Source organism: Acomys russatus, chromosome 24 (assembly GCF_903995435.1).
Source record: "Acomys russatus chromosome 24, mAcoRus1.1, whole genome shotgun sequence".
Taxonomy (NCBI): Eukaryota; Metazoa; Chordata; class Mammalia; order Rodentia; family Muridae; genus Acomys; species Acomys russatus.
Genome location: NC_067160.1, coordinates 57,844,718 through 57,865,479, shown reverse-complemented (window position 1 = coordinate 57,865,479; position 20,762 = coordinate 57,844,718). Strand labels below are relative to the sequence as shown.

The 20,762-nt window shown below is 51.2% G+C and overlaps 2 protein-coding genes across 2 annotated transcripts; both read right to left on the bottom strand.

Moving 5' to 3' along the window:
* Positions 1 to 7,219: 7,219 nt before the first annotated feature.
* Lcn10 (lipocalin 10) lies at positions 7,220 to 10,718 on the bottom strand. Its single transcript, XM_051166313.1, has 7 exons — positions 10,710 to 10,718; positions 10,020 to 10,130; positions 9,238 to 9,377; positions 8,756 to 8,826; positions 8,424 to 8,531; positions 7,680 to 7,778; positions 7,220 to 7,248 (listed from the first exon to the last, which is right to left on the bottom strand). Exons 1-7 carry the CDS (start codon positions 10,716 to 10,718, stop codon positions 7,220 to 7,222), a joined length of 567 nt encoding a protein of 188 aa, XP_051022270.1.
* A 4,325-nt stretch (positions 10,719 to 15,043) lies between these two features.
* On the bottom strand, positions 15,044 to 19,691 carry Lcn6 (lipocalin 6). The gene is made up of 7 exons (XM_051166862.1): positions 19,599 to 19,691; positions 19,289 to 19,428; positions 16,483 to 16,553; positions 15,801 to 15,911; positions 15,572 to 15,673; positions 15,329 to 15,354; positions 15,044 to 15,155 (listed from the first exon to the last, which is right to left on the bottom strand). The coding sequence occupies exons 1-7, from the start codon at positions 19,689 to 19,691 to the stop codon at positions 15,153 to 15,155; spliced, it is 546 nt and encodes a 181-aa protein (XP_051022819.1). The 3' UTR covers positions 15,044 to 15,152.
* Between the last annotated feature and the right edge of the window lie 1,071 nt (positions 19,692 to 20,762).

Genomic DNA, 20,762 nt, shown 5'->3' with positions numbered 1-20,762 from the left:
TGCCTGAGAAAATTGGCCAAAGAGCCACTGAGAGGGCAGGGCCAGAAAGGGTAGCTGTGAGTCACTGTAAGGAGAAACAGGGAGATCTGCAAGGCTTTGCCACAGGCAACACATGACACATTTTTAGAGTCCTTCCAGATATTACATTGAGAATGAATTGGAGGCAGTAAGTGTAACAGCAGGAGAAAAAACGGCTGGAAAGACTGCAGGGACTGGGCCAGGCATGGTGGTGCACCCCTTTAATCCCAGTACTCCGGAGGCAGAGGCAGGTGGATCACTGTGAGTTCAAGACCAGCCTGGTCTACAAAGTAAATCTAGGACAGCCAGGGCTTTTATACAAAAAAAAAAAAACCCTGTCTTGGGAAAAAAAAAAAAAAAAAAAAAAAAAACAAGAAAAGAAATAAAAGACTGCAGTGACCCAAGCAGAAAGGATGGTATGTGCTGTCTGCCTGGTCAAAAGGGAGGGACAAAGAATGGATGTATACGCCCACCACAAATAAAGAGAAAATAGGAAAGAATCTGCAAAATCATGTTGTTTGTTTGTTAGTTTTGAGACAGGCTTTCTCTGTGTAGCCCTAGCTGTCCTGGACAGCTGTCCTGGACTCACTTTGTAGACCAGGCTGGCCTCGAACTCACAGAGACCCACCTGCCTCTGCCTCCCGAGTGCTGGGATTAAAGGTGTGTGCCACCACACCTGGGCCGCAGAATCACTGTTATATACTGGACAGCAAACACTGAAGGCTTTGAGTCCTCAGGGAGACTTAGAACATATGATCAGCCCTTGTCAGCCCGTGTTAAGCCTGCAGGGAGTGTGAACATGAGAGAAAATGTACCCAACAGGGCCAGGTGTCTGGCTGAGTGGAGGAGATGGTAGAGGAGACGTGGGTACAGGAGCAATGATTGCAATGTGTGAAGCTCCAGCAGAGAGCCCCCACATGCAGGCAGACCCCTGGGACCATAAGAAATGATCCTGAGAGCCGGGCGTGGTGGCGCACGCCTTTAATCCCAGCACTCGGGAGGCAGAGGCAGGCGGATCGCTGTGAGTTCGAGGCCAGCCTGGTCTACAAAGTGAGTCCAGGATGGCCAAGGCTACACAGAGAAACCCTGTCTCGAAAAACCAAACAAAAGAAAAAAGAAAGAAAGAAAGAAATGATCCCGAGAGCTCTAAGGAGAACACCTAGCAGCAGGGCGATGAGGTCAAGACAATTCAAGGGGGAAGGAACTGAGATCCGTACACAGAAGAATAAACTCAGACCTCAGCACAGTCAGGGTGATGTGGATGTCAGGAAGAGGAAGGTGCAGGACAGTGAGGAGTCAGGGGAGAGGTGGAGTTCAGAGCAGCCACCTGCACCATCATGAGCAAGACCACTGCTGACTCCAGCCCTGAGGAAGAAGGGACCATGACAGACATCAGGATGTGTCTTTAAAGCTGTAGCAACTGACCTTCCAAACATCAGCCACCCTCATGACACTGCAGAAGTTCTTGCCCCAACAACTGTGTGGTGCTTTCCATGAGAGCCAGTCTCATATCTGTGACACGCTGGCTTCAGCTGCCTTGGCCCTTCTACAGGGAAAGTGATTCTCCATGACGCTGTTATGTTATCTGTACCTGTGGAGAGCCAACCTCAGCTCCGTGCCACGCTGGCTTCAGGTGGCTTGGCTCCCCCATGGGGAAGTGGCAGACAATGCACTCCATTTTCTGCCTCTATGGAGAGGCATTCACTCTGTCTTCAGCTGGCTTGTTCTTCTTGTGAGGAAGAGAAGCCTGGAGCTGGTTTACAGCCTCCAGTTTGCGTTGCCAGGAGATCCCTGTGGTATGCCCATCAGAGAGGTGAAGCTTGAAGCTGTGGCGCCCAGGGACTGCTTTAGCGCCCTGAGCAGAGTGTGTCAGAACCCATGCCTTCCTGTGGTTCACTGAAACCCTCCCTGAGCCCTGTCAAAAACAAGGCTGGAGAGATGGCTCAGCGGTTATGTCTACTAGAGCATGTGGCTCTGCATTCTGTGCCTATATGTCATATGTGCTGCTGGAGCAGTTTGTCAGGGTGCAATGCACAGGTGTGTGTCAGTGGCTGTCTGTGGCCTGCTCCTGCACTGTGGGTTTAACTATGAGAAGCAGTGCAGTAAACCCCAGGCCTGAGAGAAGCAGCCAGGGCTTTCAGGAAACTGAGACTAGCCTGCCCCATTCCTCACTCAGAATGCAGCCCCGCCAGGCGGCAGGGGTGGGGTTTAGGGGACACACTGATCTAGGTCCCCGGAGGCTCTGGGCGTGTGGGCAGAGCTCAGAATAAAGCCTGTCTCCTTTGCGGCCTTCACAGGTCATTAGGTGCCTCCTCCATGAGAACACAGTGGCCGGTTCTGTGAACCAGGCTCCCTCTGTCATCATCCCGCCTTCCCTCCACAGTCTGACAGGAAGAGCTTTAATCATCCCACACACACCCAGACTGGCCAAATGGGAAGAAGCTGTCCAGGAGTGTCCTCCTCTCAGAGGCCGAGTGCCCAGGCAAAGCTGAGGGCTTGTAGGTTCACCTATGGTTCAGCCATGTGTACTCAGCAGCTGGGCTACCATAACCAAGGGGCCCAGACAGAGGCCTAAACAGCGTTTATGTCTCTCCCACATGATAGAATTCTGAAGAAAAGCTCCTCCCAGATGGCAGGATGAGTCTCACTGTGTCTTCCTGTGGCAAGGCACTGATTCCCGTCATAAGAACCCACCTTCTAGGGCCGGGTGGTGGTGGCACATGCCTTTAATCCCAGCACTTGAGAGGCAGAGGCAGGCGGATCAGTGTGAGTTTCAGGCCAGCCTGGTCTACAAAGTGAGTCCAGAACAGCCAAGGCTACACAGAGAAACCCTGTCTCAAAAAACAAAACAAAACAAACAAACAAACCACCTTTTAAACCTTATCCAGACACAAATCCCCCAAAAGGTCCCTCTCCCCATAGTATCCCACTGCAGGCCAGTGCTTCACAGGAGGGGACACCTGTGAGCCACCTGCGTGTCAGCTGTGGCCCTTCTCATCTGGCATGTCATATACATCAAGCACAGGCTCACCTGTGTGTGTTCCTGGCTTAGGAATGAATTCTTTACATTGTACTTTACTCGGAGAGCTGACAATCAGGGGAGGCTGCCTTGTCTGAGCGTGTGCGCGTGCGCGCGCGCACACACACACACCCCACGGGTATATTTTACAGAGAACTAGAACAAAGGCAACAACCATTCTGACATCCTGTCCCTCTGGCCAGGTCGGCAACCTCATCTCTGAGATTTATGATGGTGTCACCTTCCCCTTCCATTCCTGTGCCTGCTCACTGGTCTCCATAGCAACAGGCAGCATGCGGCCTGGTGGGACGGTTATATATATGCTCTTCTGTGGACCCACCTGTGGCCTGACTGTGAGTAGCCTCTCTCCAACTACTCACACTGCAGGCAGGGAGAACCCCAGCTTTGCCATGCTGCCTCTGTGAAATGAGACAGAGAAATGGCATAAAAAAAAATGCTCCAGAGCTAGCCCGCCATGTGGCGCTCGCCTTTAATCCCAGCACTCCGGAGGCAGAGGCGGGTGGATCGCTGTGAGTTCGAGGCCAGCCTGGTCTACAAAGCGAGTCCAGGACAGCCAGGGCTACACAGAGAGACCCTGTCTCGAAAAACCAAAACCAAACCAAAAACCAAAACAAAAAAAGCTCGAGAGCCCACAGTGGCTGTGACTCTTCTCTCAGGGCCCTGGGGTAGATCTAAGCTTACCAGGGTCATATGAGGTCTAGGTCAGGATGTCACAAACAGCATTAGGATCTGCAAGGCTGGCTCTGTGTGACTTGAGACCAGCTGTTCCCACCCAGTTTGCTGCTTCAAGGGCAGAGGGATGGATTCTGTGAGTCTCCCCTATGGGGCACTGACCTACTGATTAACCCATGCTCTGCCCTCTGGGACCTTCTGTGTATCCCTCTTCCCAATGTCTTCTTCCTCCCTCTCCCTCTCCTTCTCCTTCTCCCTCCACGCCTTCTCCTCCTGGCCCACCTCTGGTACAGCCTTGCAGTAGAGAGAGCATCCATCCTGAGTGTTTCCAATGGAGGGAGACAGGAAGTCGGAGGCCCCTAGAACAGGGTGGTCTTACTCACCCTGACGAAACAACAGTCTTGAGGTTGTTAAGGCTGTCCTTCACTCTGCAGTGACCACTGTCTAGCAAACATTAAAGACCAGGGCTGGAGAGATGGCTCAGAGGCCAAGAGCACTGCTTGCTCTTCCAAAGGTCCTGAGTTCAATTCCCAGCAACCACATGGTGGCTCACAACCATCTATCCTGGGATCTGGTGCCCTCTTCTGACATGAAGGTGTACATGCAGGCAAGACATTATATACTTAATAAATAAATAAATCTTTAAAAAAAAAAAAAAAGGACCAAAGACAGGAAGAGACAGGAAGCCCAGGCTCAGCTCCCCATGACATACCTGGACCTTAAGGCTTAGAAGGGTGCTCAGGTCCCCACCACACTAAATCCTAGGTCCTTCCCAGGAGGCTATAGGTCCATGCCTGATGCCAGCTGCCATCTTTGCACCACATTTATCTTTTAGATCCTTACCAGGATCTATGCCTGGAGAGCCATGCCTGACATCAACTGCTTTCCTCTGAGTCTGGGCTCCTGGGCTTCTATTTTCATTCGTAAGCCAAAAATCATGTGTAATTGCCCTGGGCCCAAAAGGCTGGTGAGCAGTCCACACACAGGGATGACCTGAAGAGCACAGAGGGCAAATGCCGCACAAGGGAAGCCTAGTAAACATCACAAACAACACAAAGAGAATCCTGCCCCAATCGATGTGATCGGTCACATCAAAAAGGACACAGGTCACCCACTAATGATTCCCTTGCCAAAAATGTTTAGGTAAACCCAATCACTAGCAAAGGAGCCAGCAGAACAGGCCTTGGGATTATTGGAGACAGATGGACTCGCACCCCGATCACCAGACCACCGAAGTGTGGCAGAGAAACCTCTGTGTGGCGGGGGTCACAGGATGGTCAGTGCGAACCATCATGTTAAGCAACTGAGTCTACAACAGTTCATTGGAAAATTTGAAAAGACCAACCTGGCTCCATGGGATTTAACCGTGTGTAAAGGCTACTCACAAAATCTGACCAACTAACAGCCAGCTGTTAGGGCATGGGGCGTGGGCACTGGCCATATGCTCATCAGGATGGGGGGGGCTGGTGCCAGAACATCACTGCTAAATTAAAGAGCCCAGACTCAGCTGAGTCACACATCCCAGAGGGCCTGACACTTGTAAGGAGAGAGGCAGCAAGCCTAGAGACACATCTGAGGACTTCCTGGATGGTAAAACTGGTACTTGCTGCAATTTTGCTCATTCTATGTGCCAGTATTAGAAGGCCAGAGAGATGGCTCAGTAAATAAAGGTACTTTCTGCTAAGCTTGATGACCTGAGTCCGATTCCTAGGGCCCACACCGTGAAAGGAGAGAGGTGGGTCTGGGTTTGAAGTCGAGCAACAAACAGACACACCGGGCTTTTTCTGGTGCTGGAACCTGCTGTTGGTAAGGAGACTGCAGAGGAAGATGCCCATGCCTGGGACTGCAGGAGACCCATGTAGGGGAGAAAGCAAGTGATGCCGACCATGGTGGTTACATGGAAAGAAAGTTAACCCAGCAAGCAGGTGAGCTGGCCCCAGCAGCCTCCAGATGAGGGGCTCCTGCTGTCCCTGCTCCTTGTGGTTGTACATGGCTGAGTGCTCAAAGGAGATTCCTAAAGACAGAAGACAGAACTACCATAGGACCACTCCTGGGAGTACTCCCAAAGGCCTCTAAGCCAGCACACAACAGCCACATGTGCGCATCTCTGTTTATTGCTGCACTGTTTGCAGCAGCCAAGATGCAGGCCCACTCTAGATGTCCTTGGAGAGATGAACAGACAGAGAAAATACAACGCATGTACACAAAGATGGTACATACATACAAGAGAATTTTATTCAGCCATAAACAAGAGTAAATCAATGGTATTTGCAGTAAGAATAGATGGAACTAGAGATCATTATATTAAACTGAATAAACTAAACCAGGAAGAGAAATTCAGCATCTTGACGCCCATAAGCAGAGTCTAGATTTTTTAAAAATAATAATTTCTATTATCTGTTGTACGTCGGTGTGTGAGCACATGCATGTGCAGGTGCCCTGGTGGCCAGAAGATGGCGGCACCATCCTCGGAAGCTGAGGTTACAGGTGGTTCCGAGCCATCTGACATGGGAGGTGAACTTGGGTCCTCTGTGAGAGCAACAGTTATTCTTAATCAGTCAACCATCTCCCCAGCCCCAAGGTCTAGATTTAAATGTGTGTGTGTGTGTGTGTGTGTGTGAGAGAGAGAGAGAGAGAGAGAGAGAGAGAGATGGAAGTAGAAAGGAGACCATGAGAACGTAAGAGGAGATCTCCAGGATGGAGTGCACACAACATGAGAGCAGAAGTGGGGACCAGTGGAGGGGAAGAAGGGGATGAGCGCCAACAGAGTGGAACCAGATGTACAAAGCTTGGCATGGTAGCTTTAATCCCAGCGCTAGGGAGGCAAAGGCAGGCGGATCTCTATGCATTAGAGACCAGGCTTGTCTATATAGTGAGTTTTCTTTTGTTTTGGTTTTGGTTTTTTGAGACAGAATCTCTCTATGTAGTCTTGAGTGTCTTGAAAAATCACTATGTAGACCAAGCTGGCTTCAAACTCACAGATCTGTAGTGAGAATTTTTATTTCTTTAAAAACCCAGTTAGGTAGCTGGGCATGGCGGTGCATGCCTTTAATCCCAGCACTCGAGAGGCAGAGGCTGGTGGATCTCTGTGAGTTCAAGGCCAGCCTGGTCTACAAAGTGAGTCCAGGACAGCCAAGGCTACACACAGAAACTCTGTCTCGAAAAAACAAACAAACAAACAAGGAAGAAAATGGGAGCGTGGTGAGCCTGTGGTCAGTGTTCGGCCTCACCAGGGTGAAGTGACGGTCAGCTCCAGACCCCACTGCCAGGGCAGGTGGACTGAAGAGAAAGCCGTGAGTGCAGCCCAGGGCAAGTGTGCTGCAATTCGAAGATACAACCACAGCTCAGGCCCCGTGCAGTCAGCCAGTCACCAGCCTCCAGCCACCAAGCATCTCTGAACAAGTCGCCGAATGTCACAGCCACCACTTGGAACAGCATTCCCAGGGGAAGACTCTCAAGTCAAAGGGATAAGCAGAGAGTGGCTGGTTCTCACGGCAGGATCGTGTGGGCGCAGGAATCTGTGGGTGAGAGCAAAGGTGCTGAGAGGCCTGGCTGCCACCTCTGTCCCGAGTTCACGTGATGGTTTTTACCCTTGTGACCCTGGATTCTAAAGAGGGTAGAGGTGTGTGGCCTCCATTCTGAGTGTCAGCCTATGTGCTCTAGGAGTCATCATTAACTGTCTACATGGGGCCCTGCACCCCCAACGCTGACAGGAAGCCTACAGGTACAGGGAGAATGAGGACATTTGGGCACCTTCACAGTTGACTTTGCAGACACATGGCTACACACACACACACTCACACACACACACACATACACACGTGTGCACGTGCACACGCACACATACACATGCACGCACACACATGCACACACACATCTCCTGCGTGGACCAGCTGTCTAACGGGACAGAAAGAGGGCAGGAGAAGAAAAGTCTGTGGCCATGAGGTACCATCTTTCGGAAGGATTGTGGCCTGCTTGGTGAGCTGCAGAGTATGGCATGTGTCCAGGAACTTTCGCAGACTCAGGAAGCTAGAAATGTTCTGTCTGTCTGCAGTTGGGGACAAAAAGCACAGCATCCGGGATGCCCATATGACATTTGGAGGACTGCAGCCTGACCTCCCATGCCCCGTTTCACTGTCATCCTGTCCCTGTCCCTCATTTCCAAAGAGGGTGGAAACCTGGGAGCCACCTCTGCCCCCTACAAACCTCTCCAGCTGTCCCCTGGGCATCACCAGGCCTTCCTCATCCTAAGCACTTCTGCTCTTTCCACAGCCCCCCTCTCTGTAGCCCAGCCTTGTGCCCCTCCTCCCACCACACCCCTTCTACCCACCCTCCCCAATACTCACCCCATCACTGGATCCAGCCACGTGGTCTTGACCCTCCATCTCCCAGAGCTCGGAACTCATGCCACACACCCCAATCTCCTCACAAGCAGGTACCCCAACATTCACACATAAGGCGATCTTACGCTGCAGCGCCTGCATCTAGACCCCTGCTGGTGAGGGTCTTCAGTCTACACTGTTGCTGCTCCCTCCAGCTCCACACACAGCAGAGCACCCTTTGCCAAGCGTCCTCCCTCCCAGCTGGCCAGCCTTACCTGCCAGCACCCTCCCCACCTCTATGGCCTCTGATCCCCGAGCCCCCCACCACCATGGCTCTGACACCCAACAGGGACTCTGCGCACAGTACTCACGGAGAAGCAGCAGGCTTTTGTAGTTGTTGCCAGCACGCCCCAGGCGGAGGTATACCAGGCCATACCTGTAGTCAGTGGACAGCACGTGGAAGCTTTTCACCCCCTTCACTGCAAGAGAATCACCGTGGTCACTAGTGCCTGGACATCCATGCTCACCCACAGTACAGAACCAAGTGCCCAGCACGGCCTTTTCTCACTGACTTCACCTCAGAAGCCAAGTCATTCAAAGGAAGCCAGCCAGCTCTGGGACCACAGCCAGCCTGCTCACCCACTTTGGGTGTCTGGCCTGCCAGCCACACGCTCAGTTTCCCACAGCCCCACATCCCACTCACTGGTGTTCCTAAACACAGGCTTCTTCTTGTCTTTCTTCAGAATCACCTCCCTGGACTGGCATCCCTGAGGCCTGGAGGAGAGGTGCTGTGAGCTACAACCAGAGGGCCCTTCCTAATTTCTCCGGGTCTACATCCTCTCTCCTAGAGTCTCGGGACAGGGATGGGGAGGCCAGGTTTGGGTGAGCATCTTCTAATGGGGGTGGGGAGGCAAGGTGGCCAGGTTGGGTGAGCATCTTCTAATTTCAGCCCAGAGCTGAGAGATCCACTCCCAACACCCCCTCCCTGCTACCATGTATTTATCCCCAAATCACTCTTTGGGCTTTAGGGGGAAGAAGATAGAGTGAAACCATCAGACAGGGCGGCTTCCTCTCAGGACTCCACTCTGCTTCCTGTGGGCTGCTTCTTCCTCCCATAAAGCAAGCTGACCCTGGCCAGGCTACTAAAGGTGTACCAGGGCCACAGCCACATCACATGCGCCTTACCGGCTGAAGGCGATGACCACCCTGAGCTGGCCTGGCTTGTGCACCTTCACCACCGATGCCCCCAGCTTCCTCTTGTCTCTAGCAGGCAGGAATCCCTGGGTGTCTGTGGCGATGGCAATAATGTACCAGAAGCCTGAGAACTGCAGGGACATCGGGGGGGGGGGGGGGGGGGGGGGGACAGTGTCGGAGCTGCCACACCGTGCTGCCTGTCCGAGCTCCCAGACAGTCAGTGACCCTTTCCCAAGCCCCACACCACATCTTTATCTGCAGGTGACAGGTCGGGTGCCCCCGAGGGTGAAGTCTACACTGCGTCCATCCTACTCACCTCAAAGGTTCTCTATGACAGGAATGCTCAGCCCTTCCAGTTGCCCCTGAGCCACCAGCCACCAGCTCTTCCCTGCTGCATATGCCTTGCTCCTAGTAACTCTGTGCTAGTGCATGCTACTCACGTTGTTCACCTAAGCCACTGTGGTCACAGCCACCCCAGCTGGAATCTTCCGCTTCGGGACACTCTGGTGCTTGGCTTCACACACACACCCCCCCCAGGCTCCTCTTACAAGAATGCAGGTCCTTTACAGCGGTATCTTTGAGGGGTCCCGAGGCTGGGGCAGTGGTGGGAGAGGACACGTGACCTGGATGGCTGGGCTCAACAGACGCTGTGTTCTCTCCTCCTGCTGGGGACACTATCCCAGCCGGCCCCAGAGCTGTAGTTCTAGTCCTAACGGGCTTATGCACTCTATAACCTAGCAGCTGCTAAAGGTACCAAGGGGCATGTGACTCACCTTGCCCCAGTTGAGGCTGTGGGCCTCCTTAGGGAAAAACTCCTGTGTCCAAGACACCATAACCAGGGTAGTAGCCAGGGCCATCGCCAGCTTCATCCTTAGCTTGGGCTGCTGGCTCAGTTGAAAACTGTATCTTGCTGTGTCTACCCTGTTGGAGCCTCAGGCTGCTGGCATGGGTGGGGTAAGCGGTGGGCAGGTGTGGCTTTAGGCTTTGCCCCTCCTTCTGTGGGCTTCAGCCTGGCCATTGTTGGTTGCAAGCAGACATTGCCTGCCTGGGAGGCCTCTGAAGATGGACATCTCGGTGTTTTTAGAAGCCATGTAGAGTCTGGTTCTCACTACCAAAGGTCTAGAGCTACACACATCTGCAGACCACGGCAGCCTGGACTGTCTCACCCAGTACTGGGTGCCTTGGGATTCTCATAAGCCAAGCCTAGGGGAGAGGCAGAAGCCTAGAGTGTCTGAGACAGGGCAAGAGGGAGGGAAACAGTGGCCTCTAGACATAAACTTTGGTGTTCCTTACCCAAGGCTACATATAGAGGGGGGTGGGGTGGGGAGGGGTGCTGATGACCAGGTCAAGAAAGGGAGAGAGAGAGAGAGAGAGAGAGAGAGAGAGAGAGAGAGAGAGAGAGAGAGAACTCTTATGTGTCCAAGCTTTGCCCCCACCCCTTCCACCCTTTGAGAGTTCCATACCATCACCATCAACCCCACTCCCATGCCCAGCCAGCAGCTGGAGCCCTGGCTGCAGCTCCCTGCTCACGGATAGTGATCTCCCCTGCTTCTCTGTCCTCCTGCTAGGCAGCCTGTGGATGCGAACCCCCCTGCTGGGTGACCTGTGGATGCTAGCTGTGCTCTCCTAGTGTGCAACACCCAATGTGTCCTCCTGCGAGGTAGTGCCCAGAGGGTTTTGGACCAAGCACATGGATTCTGGAATTCCCTGGCTGGCTAATTGTGGAGGAATGTCTTGAGTGGATGTAACAACTGCCCATAAAGCGCTGTTTAGCCAATCAGCTGGGCAGAAGGATAGAAAGTGAAAGGTGGGATTTCCTCGAGAGGGGGCGGAGCCATGATTGACAGTTGAGAGGGAGAAAAAAGATAGTTGACAGTTGATGAGGAAGGAGGAAGAAGCATCCGAGGATCAGATTGGCAAGTGCTTGGGATATATGTATGTTATGAGGTTTAGAGTAGTTAATTTTAGTTTATGAGTAGATTCAGTTTAGATTCTGCCTGGCTATAGTGCTTGCAGCTTTAAAGTACGGTTCAGTCTTTCTGTGCCAGTTATCGCCTTCCTAGGCTGAACGGATACAATTTATTGTAACAAACTGGCGCCCAATGTATTTAGTGTATCCACACCCTTGAAAAAGGATACTTTGAGCTGGGCGGTGGAGGCCCACGCCTTTAATCCCAGCACTCGGGAGGCAGAGGCAGGCAGATCACTGTAAGTTCGAGGCCAGCCTGGTCTACAAAATTAGTCCAGGACAGCCAAGGCTACACAGAGAAACCTTGTCTCGGGGGGAAAAAAAAAAAAAAAAAAGAAGGAAAGAAAGAAAGAAAAGAAAAAGAAAAAGAAAAAGGATACTTTGTTATAGTTTGGTGGGGGGAATAGACTACTAAGATTCCTCTCCAACTTACTATAGCAGAAATCCCCTGGATCCTCTTTGGCCTTTTCTTGGCTTTTGTTGTTCAGGAGAAAGGCAGAAGGCTGCGAAATACCAGGCTAAGTTACCAACAATGAGAAGGGAAGAAGACACCACACTTTTTCCCATAGAGTTGATAGCAGCTGAAATTCAGAACTTATTAGCTGCAAGGTGTTTGTCAGCTCTCTCTGGAAAAGGTCGAAGGTGGTGGTGGCACACACTCTTAATCTAAATACAATGGAGAAAAAGACAGGTGGATCTCTGTGAGTTCCAGACCAGCCTGGTCCCCACAGGATGTGACCCCCCCCAGTCTCCCACCTCCACCCCCCTGCTGATAAGTTACTTGCAAAAACAGCCTAGGATTTAAACTGATGCATGCTTCCTGCGTCAAAACACCTTTGTATGCTGAGTCGAGGTGTTACTGCTCAGGCATCTAGCTTATCCCTCTAAACATGAGCTACTTTCACGGGGAACAGGTGGCAGTCACACCAGATGAAAAAAGACACTGAAGACTTACAGGTGACAAAGTACACATCAGCCTAGTTAGGTCTCAAAAACTCAAAGGCTAAAATTCATATACTTAAAAGGGTAACCTTAATGCCTTTTCTTTTGCTCTGGGTAACTGGCTTGTCTCTAAAATGGGATATATTTTCTCACGAGACAGGTAGCGGCCTAGCCTATCCATCAGGCACCACAGAGCCTAGAGAACGACATTTAGTTTAAAAGGTGGACGTGTCCACCCCCTATGGAGAGAAGAGGTGAGACAGAAACACCTCCAACAAATGTGAAAACCCAGGTACAAGATGCCTAGGGTATGCATAAGTTTGTTTAAGGCTTAATGCCTCTTATTTTGCTCAGGGCAACTGGCTTGTCTGTAAAATGGGATTCATTTTCTAGGGAGACAGGTAGCAGCCTAGCCTATACATCAGGTGCCACAGAGTCTAGAAAAGGACATTTAGAACTATACAATCTTGTTTTGATTTCAATTAAATAGTGATTGTCTATCTTTGGTCATGGTAATATTACACTTCCTTTTTGAAAGAGGTCAAAATAAAACAGACCTGGATGAAAAGGAGACTACTGACTTAAGTCAGTCTATACGTACATGAATTCAAACTACAGAACCAGCCTCAATTGTTCTGTGCATCCTGCACACCTCATGCATTTACAGTTTTAGAACTGTATAATGCTTGTGAAAAATTATATATTTTCAGAACAAAAATACCAGACACTGATGCTGGATCAGACCCGACAGGATTCACCCTCCAGCATGCTGAGATGCTGACATGCTGCATTCCTCATGTTCCATCCACAAGTGCTTTGGTTGCTGTTTGTCATCAGAACAGAACATCTCCCAGGACAGCTTTGGAGAAAGCTCCTGACTCCAATTGGTCCAGCATTTCAGACCATCCCACACAGGACTTTTATTAAGCCTGAATTTCTCAACATTTAGAGACTGGACCACAAATGCTATGTCTAGCTTGTTTAACCATTTTCCCAGTTTTACTTGGGCCCCTACAAAGGTATTATTCATCCCAAATCAGCCTGAAGAAGCCTTAAAAAGAGAATTAAGTCCCCATTTCCTTTAAAGGGGGGTTGGGTAAGGTTTTGGGCTATGGATGTTTCTTTTCATTGGGAACTGGCTATGTCATTATTGGTCTTATTCAGAGAGAGAATGAGATTGGACTCATGGATTTTTCTTTGAGAATACAAAAATATGTAGGGATGACAGGACCAAAGGTAGATTATTGAAGCTACTCTTCAACTTAAGGCCTTAATTGTTACTCACAAGGCTATTTTTAACATTGGTTTAGAATGGTATATATTCAATTTTATCACAAGAATATACATCCTTAGGTTCAATAGATAGATAAGGTAAAATATTTAGATAAGGTTTTAGAAAACCTCAGAGACCTACAGAATATGGCATTTAAAGAAATTTTTATTGTTTTGAGGATTCTTTGAAAATGAGGTAGATTGGCTCCTGGCAATACCCAGCCAGCCACAAAGAAGGAACCTCCTTGTGGAGATGGCTTCAGATGTGACAAACCAGCCACTGTTTTCTGCCACAGCAGAATTCTGCCTGAAATGGGCAAGCTTGGATGCAGGTGACAGCCAAACTCTGCCAAGACAGGGTAGGCCAGTCCTCAAAAGTCCCTGCTTCACAAATGTGTCTGTCAGTTATACTGGACCAGAAGGTAAAGATGATGCTTCAACATGTTAGAAAGTTTTGGGTGACTATTCAGGCAGCAAGGTGTCTATGTCACTTTTTTTTTTCATTTTGGAAACTGCTATTCTGCACCTCCTATTTGCTCAGCTAATTAATTTTATTCCTTCTCAAGTCTCTGATGGGGTTGAAGACAGTGAAATATTATAACATAAATATAACGATTGTTTTGTGGTTCTCATGTGTGTGTGTTGTATATTGGTGTAATAATATCAATGTATAGGTGAAAGAATTTTTTTATTATTAGACTAAAAAAGGGAATTGTGGAGGAATGTCTTGAGTGGATGTAACAACTGCCAATAAAGTGCTGTTTAGCCAATTAGCTGGGCAGAAGGACAGGAAGTGAAAGGTGGGACTTCCTGGAGAGGGGGCGGAGCCAAGATTGACAGTTGAGAGGGAGAAAGAAGACAGTTGACAGATGATGAGGAATGAGGAAGAAGCATCCAAGGATCAGATTGGCAAGTGTTTGGGATATATGTATGTTATGAGGCTTAGAGTAGTTAATTTTAGTTTACAAGTAGATTAGAATCAGTTTAGATTCTGTCTGGCCATAGTGCTTGCAGCTTTAAAGTACATTTCAGTCTCTCTGTGCCAGTTATCGCCTTCCTAGGCTGAACAGATACAATTTTTTATATACTTTATTTATTTTTATTGTAGGTGCATTGATGTTTTGCATGCATGTATGTCTGTGTGAGGGTGTCAGATCTTGCAGTTAGAGACAGTTGTGAGCTGCCACATGGGTGCTGGGAATTGAACCCAGGTCCTTTGGAAGAGCAGTCTGTGCTCTTAACCACTGAGCCATCTCTCCAGCCTTCTCCAGTCCTGACCTAGTCAACATGACTCTTGCCTAGCCAGGCGCCTTAGCCTTTGCCATTCCAGGCGCTATATCGTGCCCACACCCCCAGCAAAAAGCCACCAGCCCTGTCTTCAGGCTCAAGAACTCTGCCAAGGGATAAGAGAGGAATGTAGCAAATTCTTTTGTTCTCCATCTAGCTCTGTGGTTCCATGGTCTCATCTCTGGTGACTCCTCTTCCACAGCATAGGGACCATCCCACTGCCCAGAGAAGACACATTGTTTCAGGTTTACTTGTGAAATCACTTTATTTTCAACCCAAGCAAGAGCCTGGGGAAGGGGGGTGGGGTGGGGTGGGTGGGGTGGGGGTGGGCAGCTAACCAACACTACTAGTGCCACTAGCCACTGAGCAAACACAGTGCCTGCCCGCCTCCACCAGGATGCCAGGATGCTGTGGTGCTGTCTCCAGGGTGTGGCACTCACTGAAAACCAGGGCAAGCATTGGGGTTGGGCTCATGATAGCCATCGTCCCCACCTTCTGTCACCTTCCACCAGCAGAGCCATGGGGTACTCAGGCTTTGGAGATGGTCAACCCAGAGCCCCAGGCTCCTCCTTTCCCCAGGGAGCCAAGAGTATGCAAGAAAAAGTGGCCTACCTGGAGGATCTTGTGTGCACATGTGACTGTAAAAAGAACCAAGCCAGTTGTGAGAACAGGGCTGTGGCAGCTCGTAGGACCCTACCCACAGCCTCTTTTGAGGAGGCTGTCCATACAAGCCTGACGTGATGCCCATAAGCACCACAAACCCGTAAAAGCGTGAGACGCACCACCACTCCCCTAGTCACTGGCTATGTGTGTCAGAACTGCCCGTGCTCTCCTGTGGTCTGCAGGAACACTCACAGTCCTTCCGCAGCTGGGCCTGCTGCTTGGACAAGAAGCCCAGACCCTGGCTCCATTTGGTGAACAGCTGCGTGGCTTCGGGGCTGGCCATCTCCGTCCGACCTGGGCGTGAAGGAACAGCCTCTGAAAGGCCATCAGAGTGTGCTAGGCCCTACTAGGGACTGTGGACAGAGTACCTGGGCCTGGAAAGCACCAGGAACCCTGAGTGACCTTGCCTGACCCCACTTACTGTACAGCTCCACTGTGTTGAAGGCCTCGTCGCCAAATTCCAGCTGTGTGAAAATGACAGCGTAGTCCTTGAAGTTGGTGCCCAGTACCCGATAATCCAATACACCCAGAGCTGCAAAGCAAATGAAAGATCCAGGGGGTAGCCAGGGGGACAGGCCATCATGTCATGGTCATTACGATGGAGGCCGATTCAGGAGACCCTACCCAACCTCAGCAGAGGTCTCAAGCTCTGTCCCCGGGTCCCTGGCCCCTACATTGTGCCAGCAAACAGTTCTTGGTTGCTGGTAGACAAATGGACAGGTGAGTGTTTGTCCCAGCTCAGCCCAGGGTGACTAAAGAGCAAGTGGGCCACCTTCCTCCAGTCCTATCCTACGCGGGTAGAAGCCACCAACCAGGCATCCACGAAGGAGCCCAGGGATGGAGGCTAGGACCCCCCACGGGCATCTGGACACACAGGGATGGGGATATGAGGTCTAAGACCTCTGTTCAGGGGCCCCCTCCCACTGAAGATTGGCCCCCCAAAGATCCTGACTTTCGGATTCTTTAATTGTCCACAGAGCTGTGCCTGGAGCTCTGGAGTAGAGTGGCCTCTCTCCTTCCCGCCAGGCCTGGCCCTGCCACCTGCAGCCTGGGAACACACAGGGGCCCGGCCTTCCTCGCCATCTGATGAGTGTCATACTCACAAGGGTTCTCAAACACCCAGCGGGAATCTTGTTTCAGCAGCTCTATGGTGCTCTGGTGACACCCATGTGGCCTAGGGAGCAATGGGAAAGCCTTGAAGGGAGCTTGCCTCTTTCATGGTGCTGGGTTATCCAGAAAGCCCACCCTGGAGGTCATTCCCTTCATTTCCCCCCCAGGGGGGCCCACACTTCTGGGTGCTGAGGGCTTAAGGCATATCAGCCTGTGGTTCAAATGAAAAGACACTATCCAGAGCCCCATCCCCCACCCCCTGCCGCTCCCCAAGGCATCTGTTCCTTTAATCTACTTGTTTACCCAGGTATTGTTGTGGGTTTAAGGTGGGCCTCCTTATCTGGTAGACCAGCTTACACTGTTTTAGTGGGTTGGTTTTGTTTGTTTGTTTGCTTGCTTTTTGGTTTTTGTTTTTTTTTGTTTTTGTTTTTGTTTTTCGAGACAGGGTTTCTCTGTGTAGCCCTGGCCGTCCTGGACTCACTTTGTAGACCAGGCTGGCCTCGAACTCACAGCGATCCGCCTGCCTCTGCCTCCCAAGTGCTGGAATTAAAGGTGTGCGCCACCACTCCCAGCTCAGGGTGAGCCATGTTAACCAAGGCTCACCACCTACATATTTCTAACACAGAAGATGGAGGCCACCTACGTGTCCATGTACAGCATTGACTAAGAGAAGGAGGGTACCACACTCTGTAAGGAAGCACAGAGCAGTCCAAGGTTAACTGTGAGATTGCCACGGGAGCCAGGAGCCCACTCCTGGGTGTGTCCCAAAAGAACTGAAAGCCCAGGCTGGGTCTGCACACTACTCCTAACAGCTACACCCTCCATCAGGTTAAAGGGGCGGACTCAGCCCTCACCAGTGGATAACGGACAGAAAGGGCAGACCTGGAGGATGCGGGCTAAGGAAAGCAACCAACCACAACAGGATGGGCTGTACAGCACCATTTCCTGGGGTCTCCAGTCCTTGGATGGAGAGATGGAAAGCACAGAGCGGGTACCACCGGCTGCGGGGGGATGGGGATGTCCCCATAGGCCATGTGTTGTAAGCTTGATGCCTCTGCCAAGTCCGGAGGGCAGAAGTCGAGGCTAGTGGGAGGAAATGTGGTCCTTCACAGAGATGTTAAGGTGACTCCCTTCTTCCTCTTCCTGCTCTTTTCCGTCACCTCCTCTTCTCTCTGTCTCTCCCGTGCGTTCTCCACCGTGACGTGCCATGGTCTCAAGGCAACAGGCTCAGTGGGTAACCAAGGACTGAGACCCTGAGCTCACGGGCCTAGGCAGACCTCCCCCATCGTTACTAATTGTCTATTTCAGGTATTTTGCTGTAGTGATACAAAGCTGCCATCACCTGGTGACGAAGCATCCATTTAGGAAGACGGACAGTGTGATACGTGTGATTACTAAGACACAGGGTGACAAAGTGGCAATCACAAAGCAAAGCCCTGGCTGGCCGAAACAAGGGGGAGGGGCTTCAGCTGTCTGTCTTCAGAAACTCCGGTTTTCAGTCACCCAAAACACCTCAAAGACCGACCAAAAAAAGTGCTAAAAAATACAGGGTACCCCTGACTCTCCTGAGACCCACCCGGCCCCGCATAGGCCCAGATGCCTATGAGTGCTTTGTTTTGCTGGCTTCCCAGGGACTCACCCACCCACTCACGGTTGAGCAACTTGGCCAGATCTATGCGGTGTGGTGTTCATAAAAGCTACATCTGAGACCTCTCTGTTCCCGCTCCTCCGTGTCCTGCCAGACCCGTGGGTGACAGAGACCTGTCATCTTCAGTCACATCAGAGGGACAGAAAGGCTTTCTCTGGGCCCCAGTCTGCCTCAGTGGCTCAGGTCCTGATGGAGCCTCCAGCCTGCCAGACCAACTGAGCCACACTTAAGAGACGTTAATGCTAGCCGGGCAGCAGTGGTGCACATCTTTAATCCCAGAACTCACGGAGGCAGAGGCAGACAGATCTCTGAGTTCGAGGTCAGCCTGGTCTACAGAACAAGTTCCAGGACAGCTGGGAGATCGGGGGAGGGGAGGTAGGCAGACATTCATTCCACTGCTCCGTCTCTCACCAGGCGCCTCAGGGCCCAGACAAGGCCAGCTTGACCCCACAGGCCTCTTTCTTGAAGAGACTGATTCTGTGGCCAAGCAGGTGGTCCTGAGGACCAAATGCATGAACCAACTTCCACATGCTCCAAAAGACACAGAGAAAAAAAGGGCTTCATGCTGACCAGGACCGGCCAAGACGCCAAGAACAAACAAGAGGCCAGGAAGAGAGATTCAAGCCGCTGGCAGAAAGCGGATGAGTCAGAGTCCAGTAGGGAAAAGAAGAAAGTACAACAGGGCTGGGCGGTGGTTTCCCACGCCTTTAATCCCAGCACTCAGGAGGCAGAGGCAGGCGGATTGCTGTGAGTTCAAGGCCAGTCTGGTTTACAAAGGGAGTCCAGGCAGCCAAGGCTACACAGAGAAACCCTGTCTCAAAAACACCAAAACAAACAACAACAAAAAAAAAAAAAAATCAAAAACAAAAAACAAAAAACCCCAGAGAAACCTCGTGTCGAAAAACCAAAGAAAGAAAAAGAACTGGCAACAGATGCAGGGAGCACCCCACTATAGGGAGCTCAGAGAAAAGAGAAAATGGGGAAGCCTAGGGGTGTAGGGAGCTTGCTCCTGAGACCACACTACAGGGGACTGGGAAGTAGGGCAGTCTGCTGAGTCCAGTCCTCTACCTGAGCCAGGTAGACACCCTGCAGCCCCTCTGGTTGAAGGCGCTGACACAGTCAGTCCCGCGGCACAGGGACTGTCTACTCACCCATGCCTAGAGGACTGAACTCTCAGTTTGTTATCCGTAGTGAGAGTCACCACAACACCTTCCACGTTCTTCATGTCCTTCTCCATCATAAAGTCCTTTGCCCGGGAGGCCACAGCCAGGATGTACCAGGGCCCGAGGAGCTAGGGGGAGTGTCAGCTGAAACACTTGGCTCTTCTCCCTCAAAACCCCCTCCGTCAAACAACCCCAACGCCTTTCACACTGCCTAAAACCCTCCATCCAAATTGACTCTTGGGGACCCAAAAGCTATGTAGCCTCGAAGGTGGGAGCTGCAGCCCAGGAAGGCTGTTACCTGCTTAGGGTCCAGCCTTCCCAGCCACACTGCCTGCGCCCAGGGTACAGAGACCAAGACAAGAAGAGCCACAGTTAGAAGCATCGGCCTCATTCTCCCAGAGGTCCAGGGTGCACCACGCGATAGGCCAGAGTGTACCGTCTCCAGCCAGGAAACAGTTTATATGACTCTGCATGCCTTGGTGTGGGTGGCCAGCAACTGCCAGGATGCCAAATTACTCAGGGTTGGGGAGGGCACTGTTAAACTGTGGTGGCCTTGGTGCCCAGCTCCGTGGCAGAGAGGAGAGAGGCCCAGGAGCCTGTACTAGCCAACAGTACAGGGCCAACTCCTCTCTTCGGTCCACGCTTCCTTCCCATAGAAGATTCAGGAGTAAGCCTCCTGAAGGTGATCGACTTGCCGTCTCTCCAGCTGAGTCTGCTTTCAGGAGCAGGCCAAACAGGCCTGAACTAAGGCCAAGTCCAAGTGTGGGCTGGGCAAGTACAGAGAGTCTGTCCAGAAACTGGGGTTACAAACATCTTTTGTCTCAATCATTAAACTATAAAAAGCTGCTGCAAAGACTTCTCTTTTTTTTTGTTTTGTTTCTTCTCTTTTTAAAAAAAAAAAAATTTTTTTTTTTTTTTTTGGCTTTCCAAGACAGGCAGGGTTTCTCTGTGTAGCCTTGGCTGTCCTGGACTCACTTAGTAGACCAGGCTGGCCTCGAACTCACAGAGATCTGCCTGCTGCTGTCTCCCTGGGTTCTGGGATTATAGGCGTGCACCACCACGCCCAGCTAAAGATTCTTTTTAAGCTTCCTACACAATCTTCTGCTTTACTGGCATGTGGCCTCCACTGGTTCCAGCAGCCAGCCCTTGTCCCCTCTGTCCCTACCTGGATCTGTACACACTCCATCTTTCTCCAGCTGGGGCACATCCACCTGAGGGCCTATCAGACCCTTAGGCTCCTCAAAAGCTGTGTGCAGCCTGGTCCCCAAGGCTCCCCTGAGAGCTGTGTGCAGCCTGGTCCCCAAGGCTCCCCTGAGAGCTGTGTGCAGCCTGGGCTATCCACCATCAAGTCATTGGAGCTGTTATCAAGAGCAGAAGTTCTGGATGGGATGTGTCTGGGCTGCCATACTGGAGGGGTGGGGGAGCTGGTAGGGGAATCCTGCCTCCAGCCAAGACCTTAGCC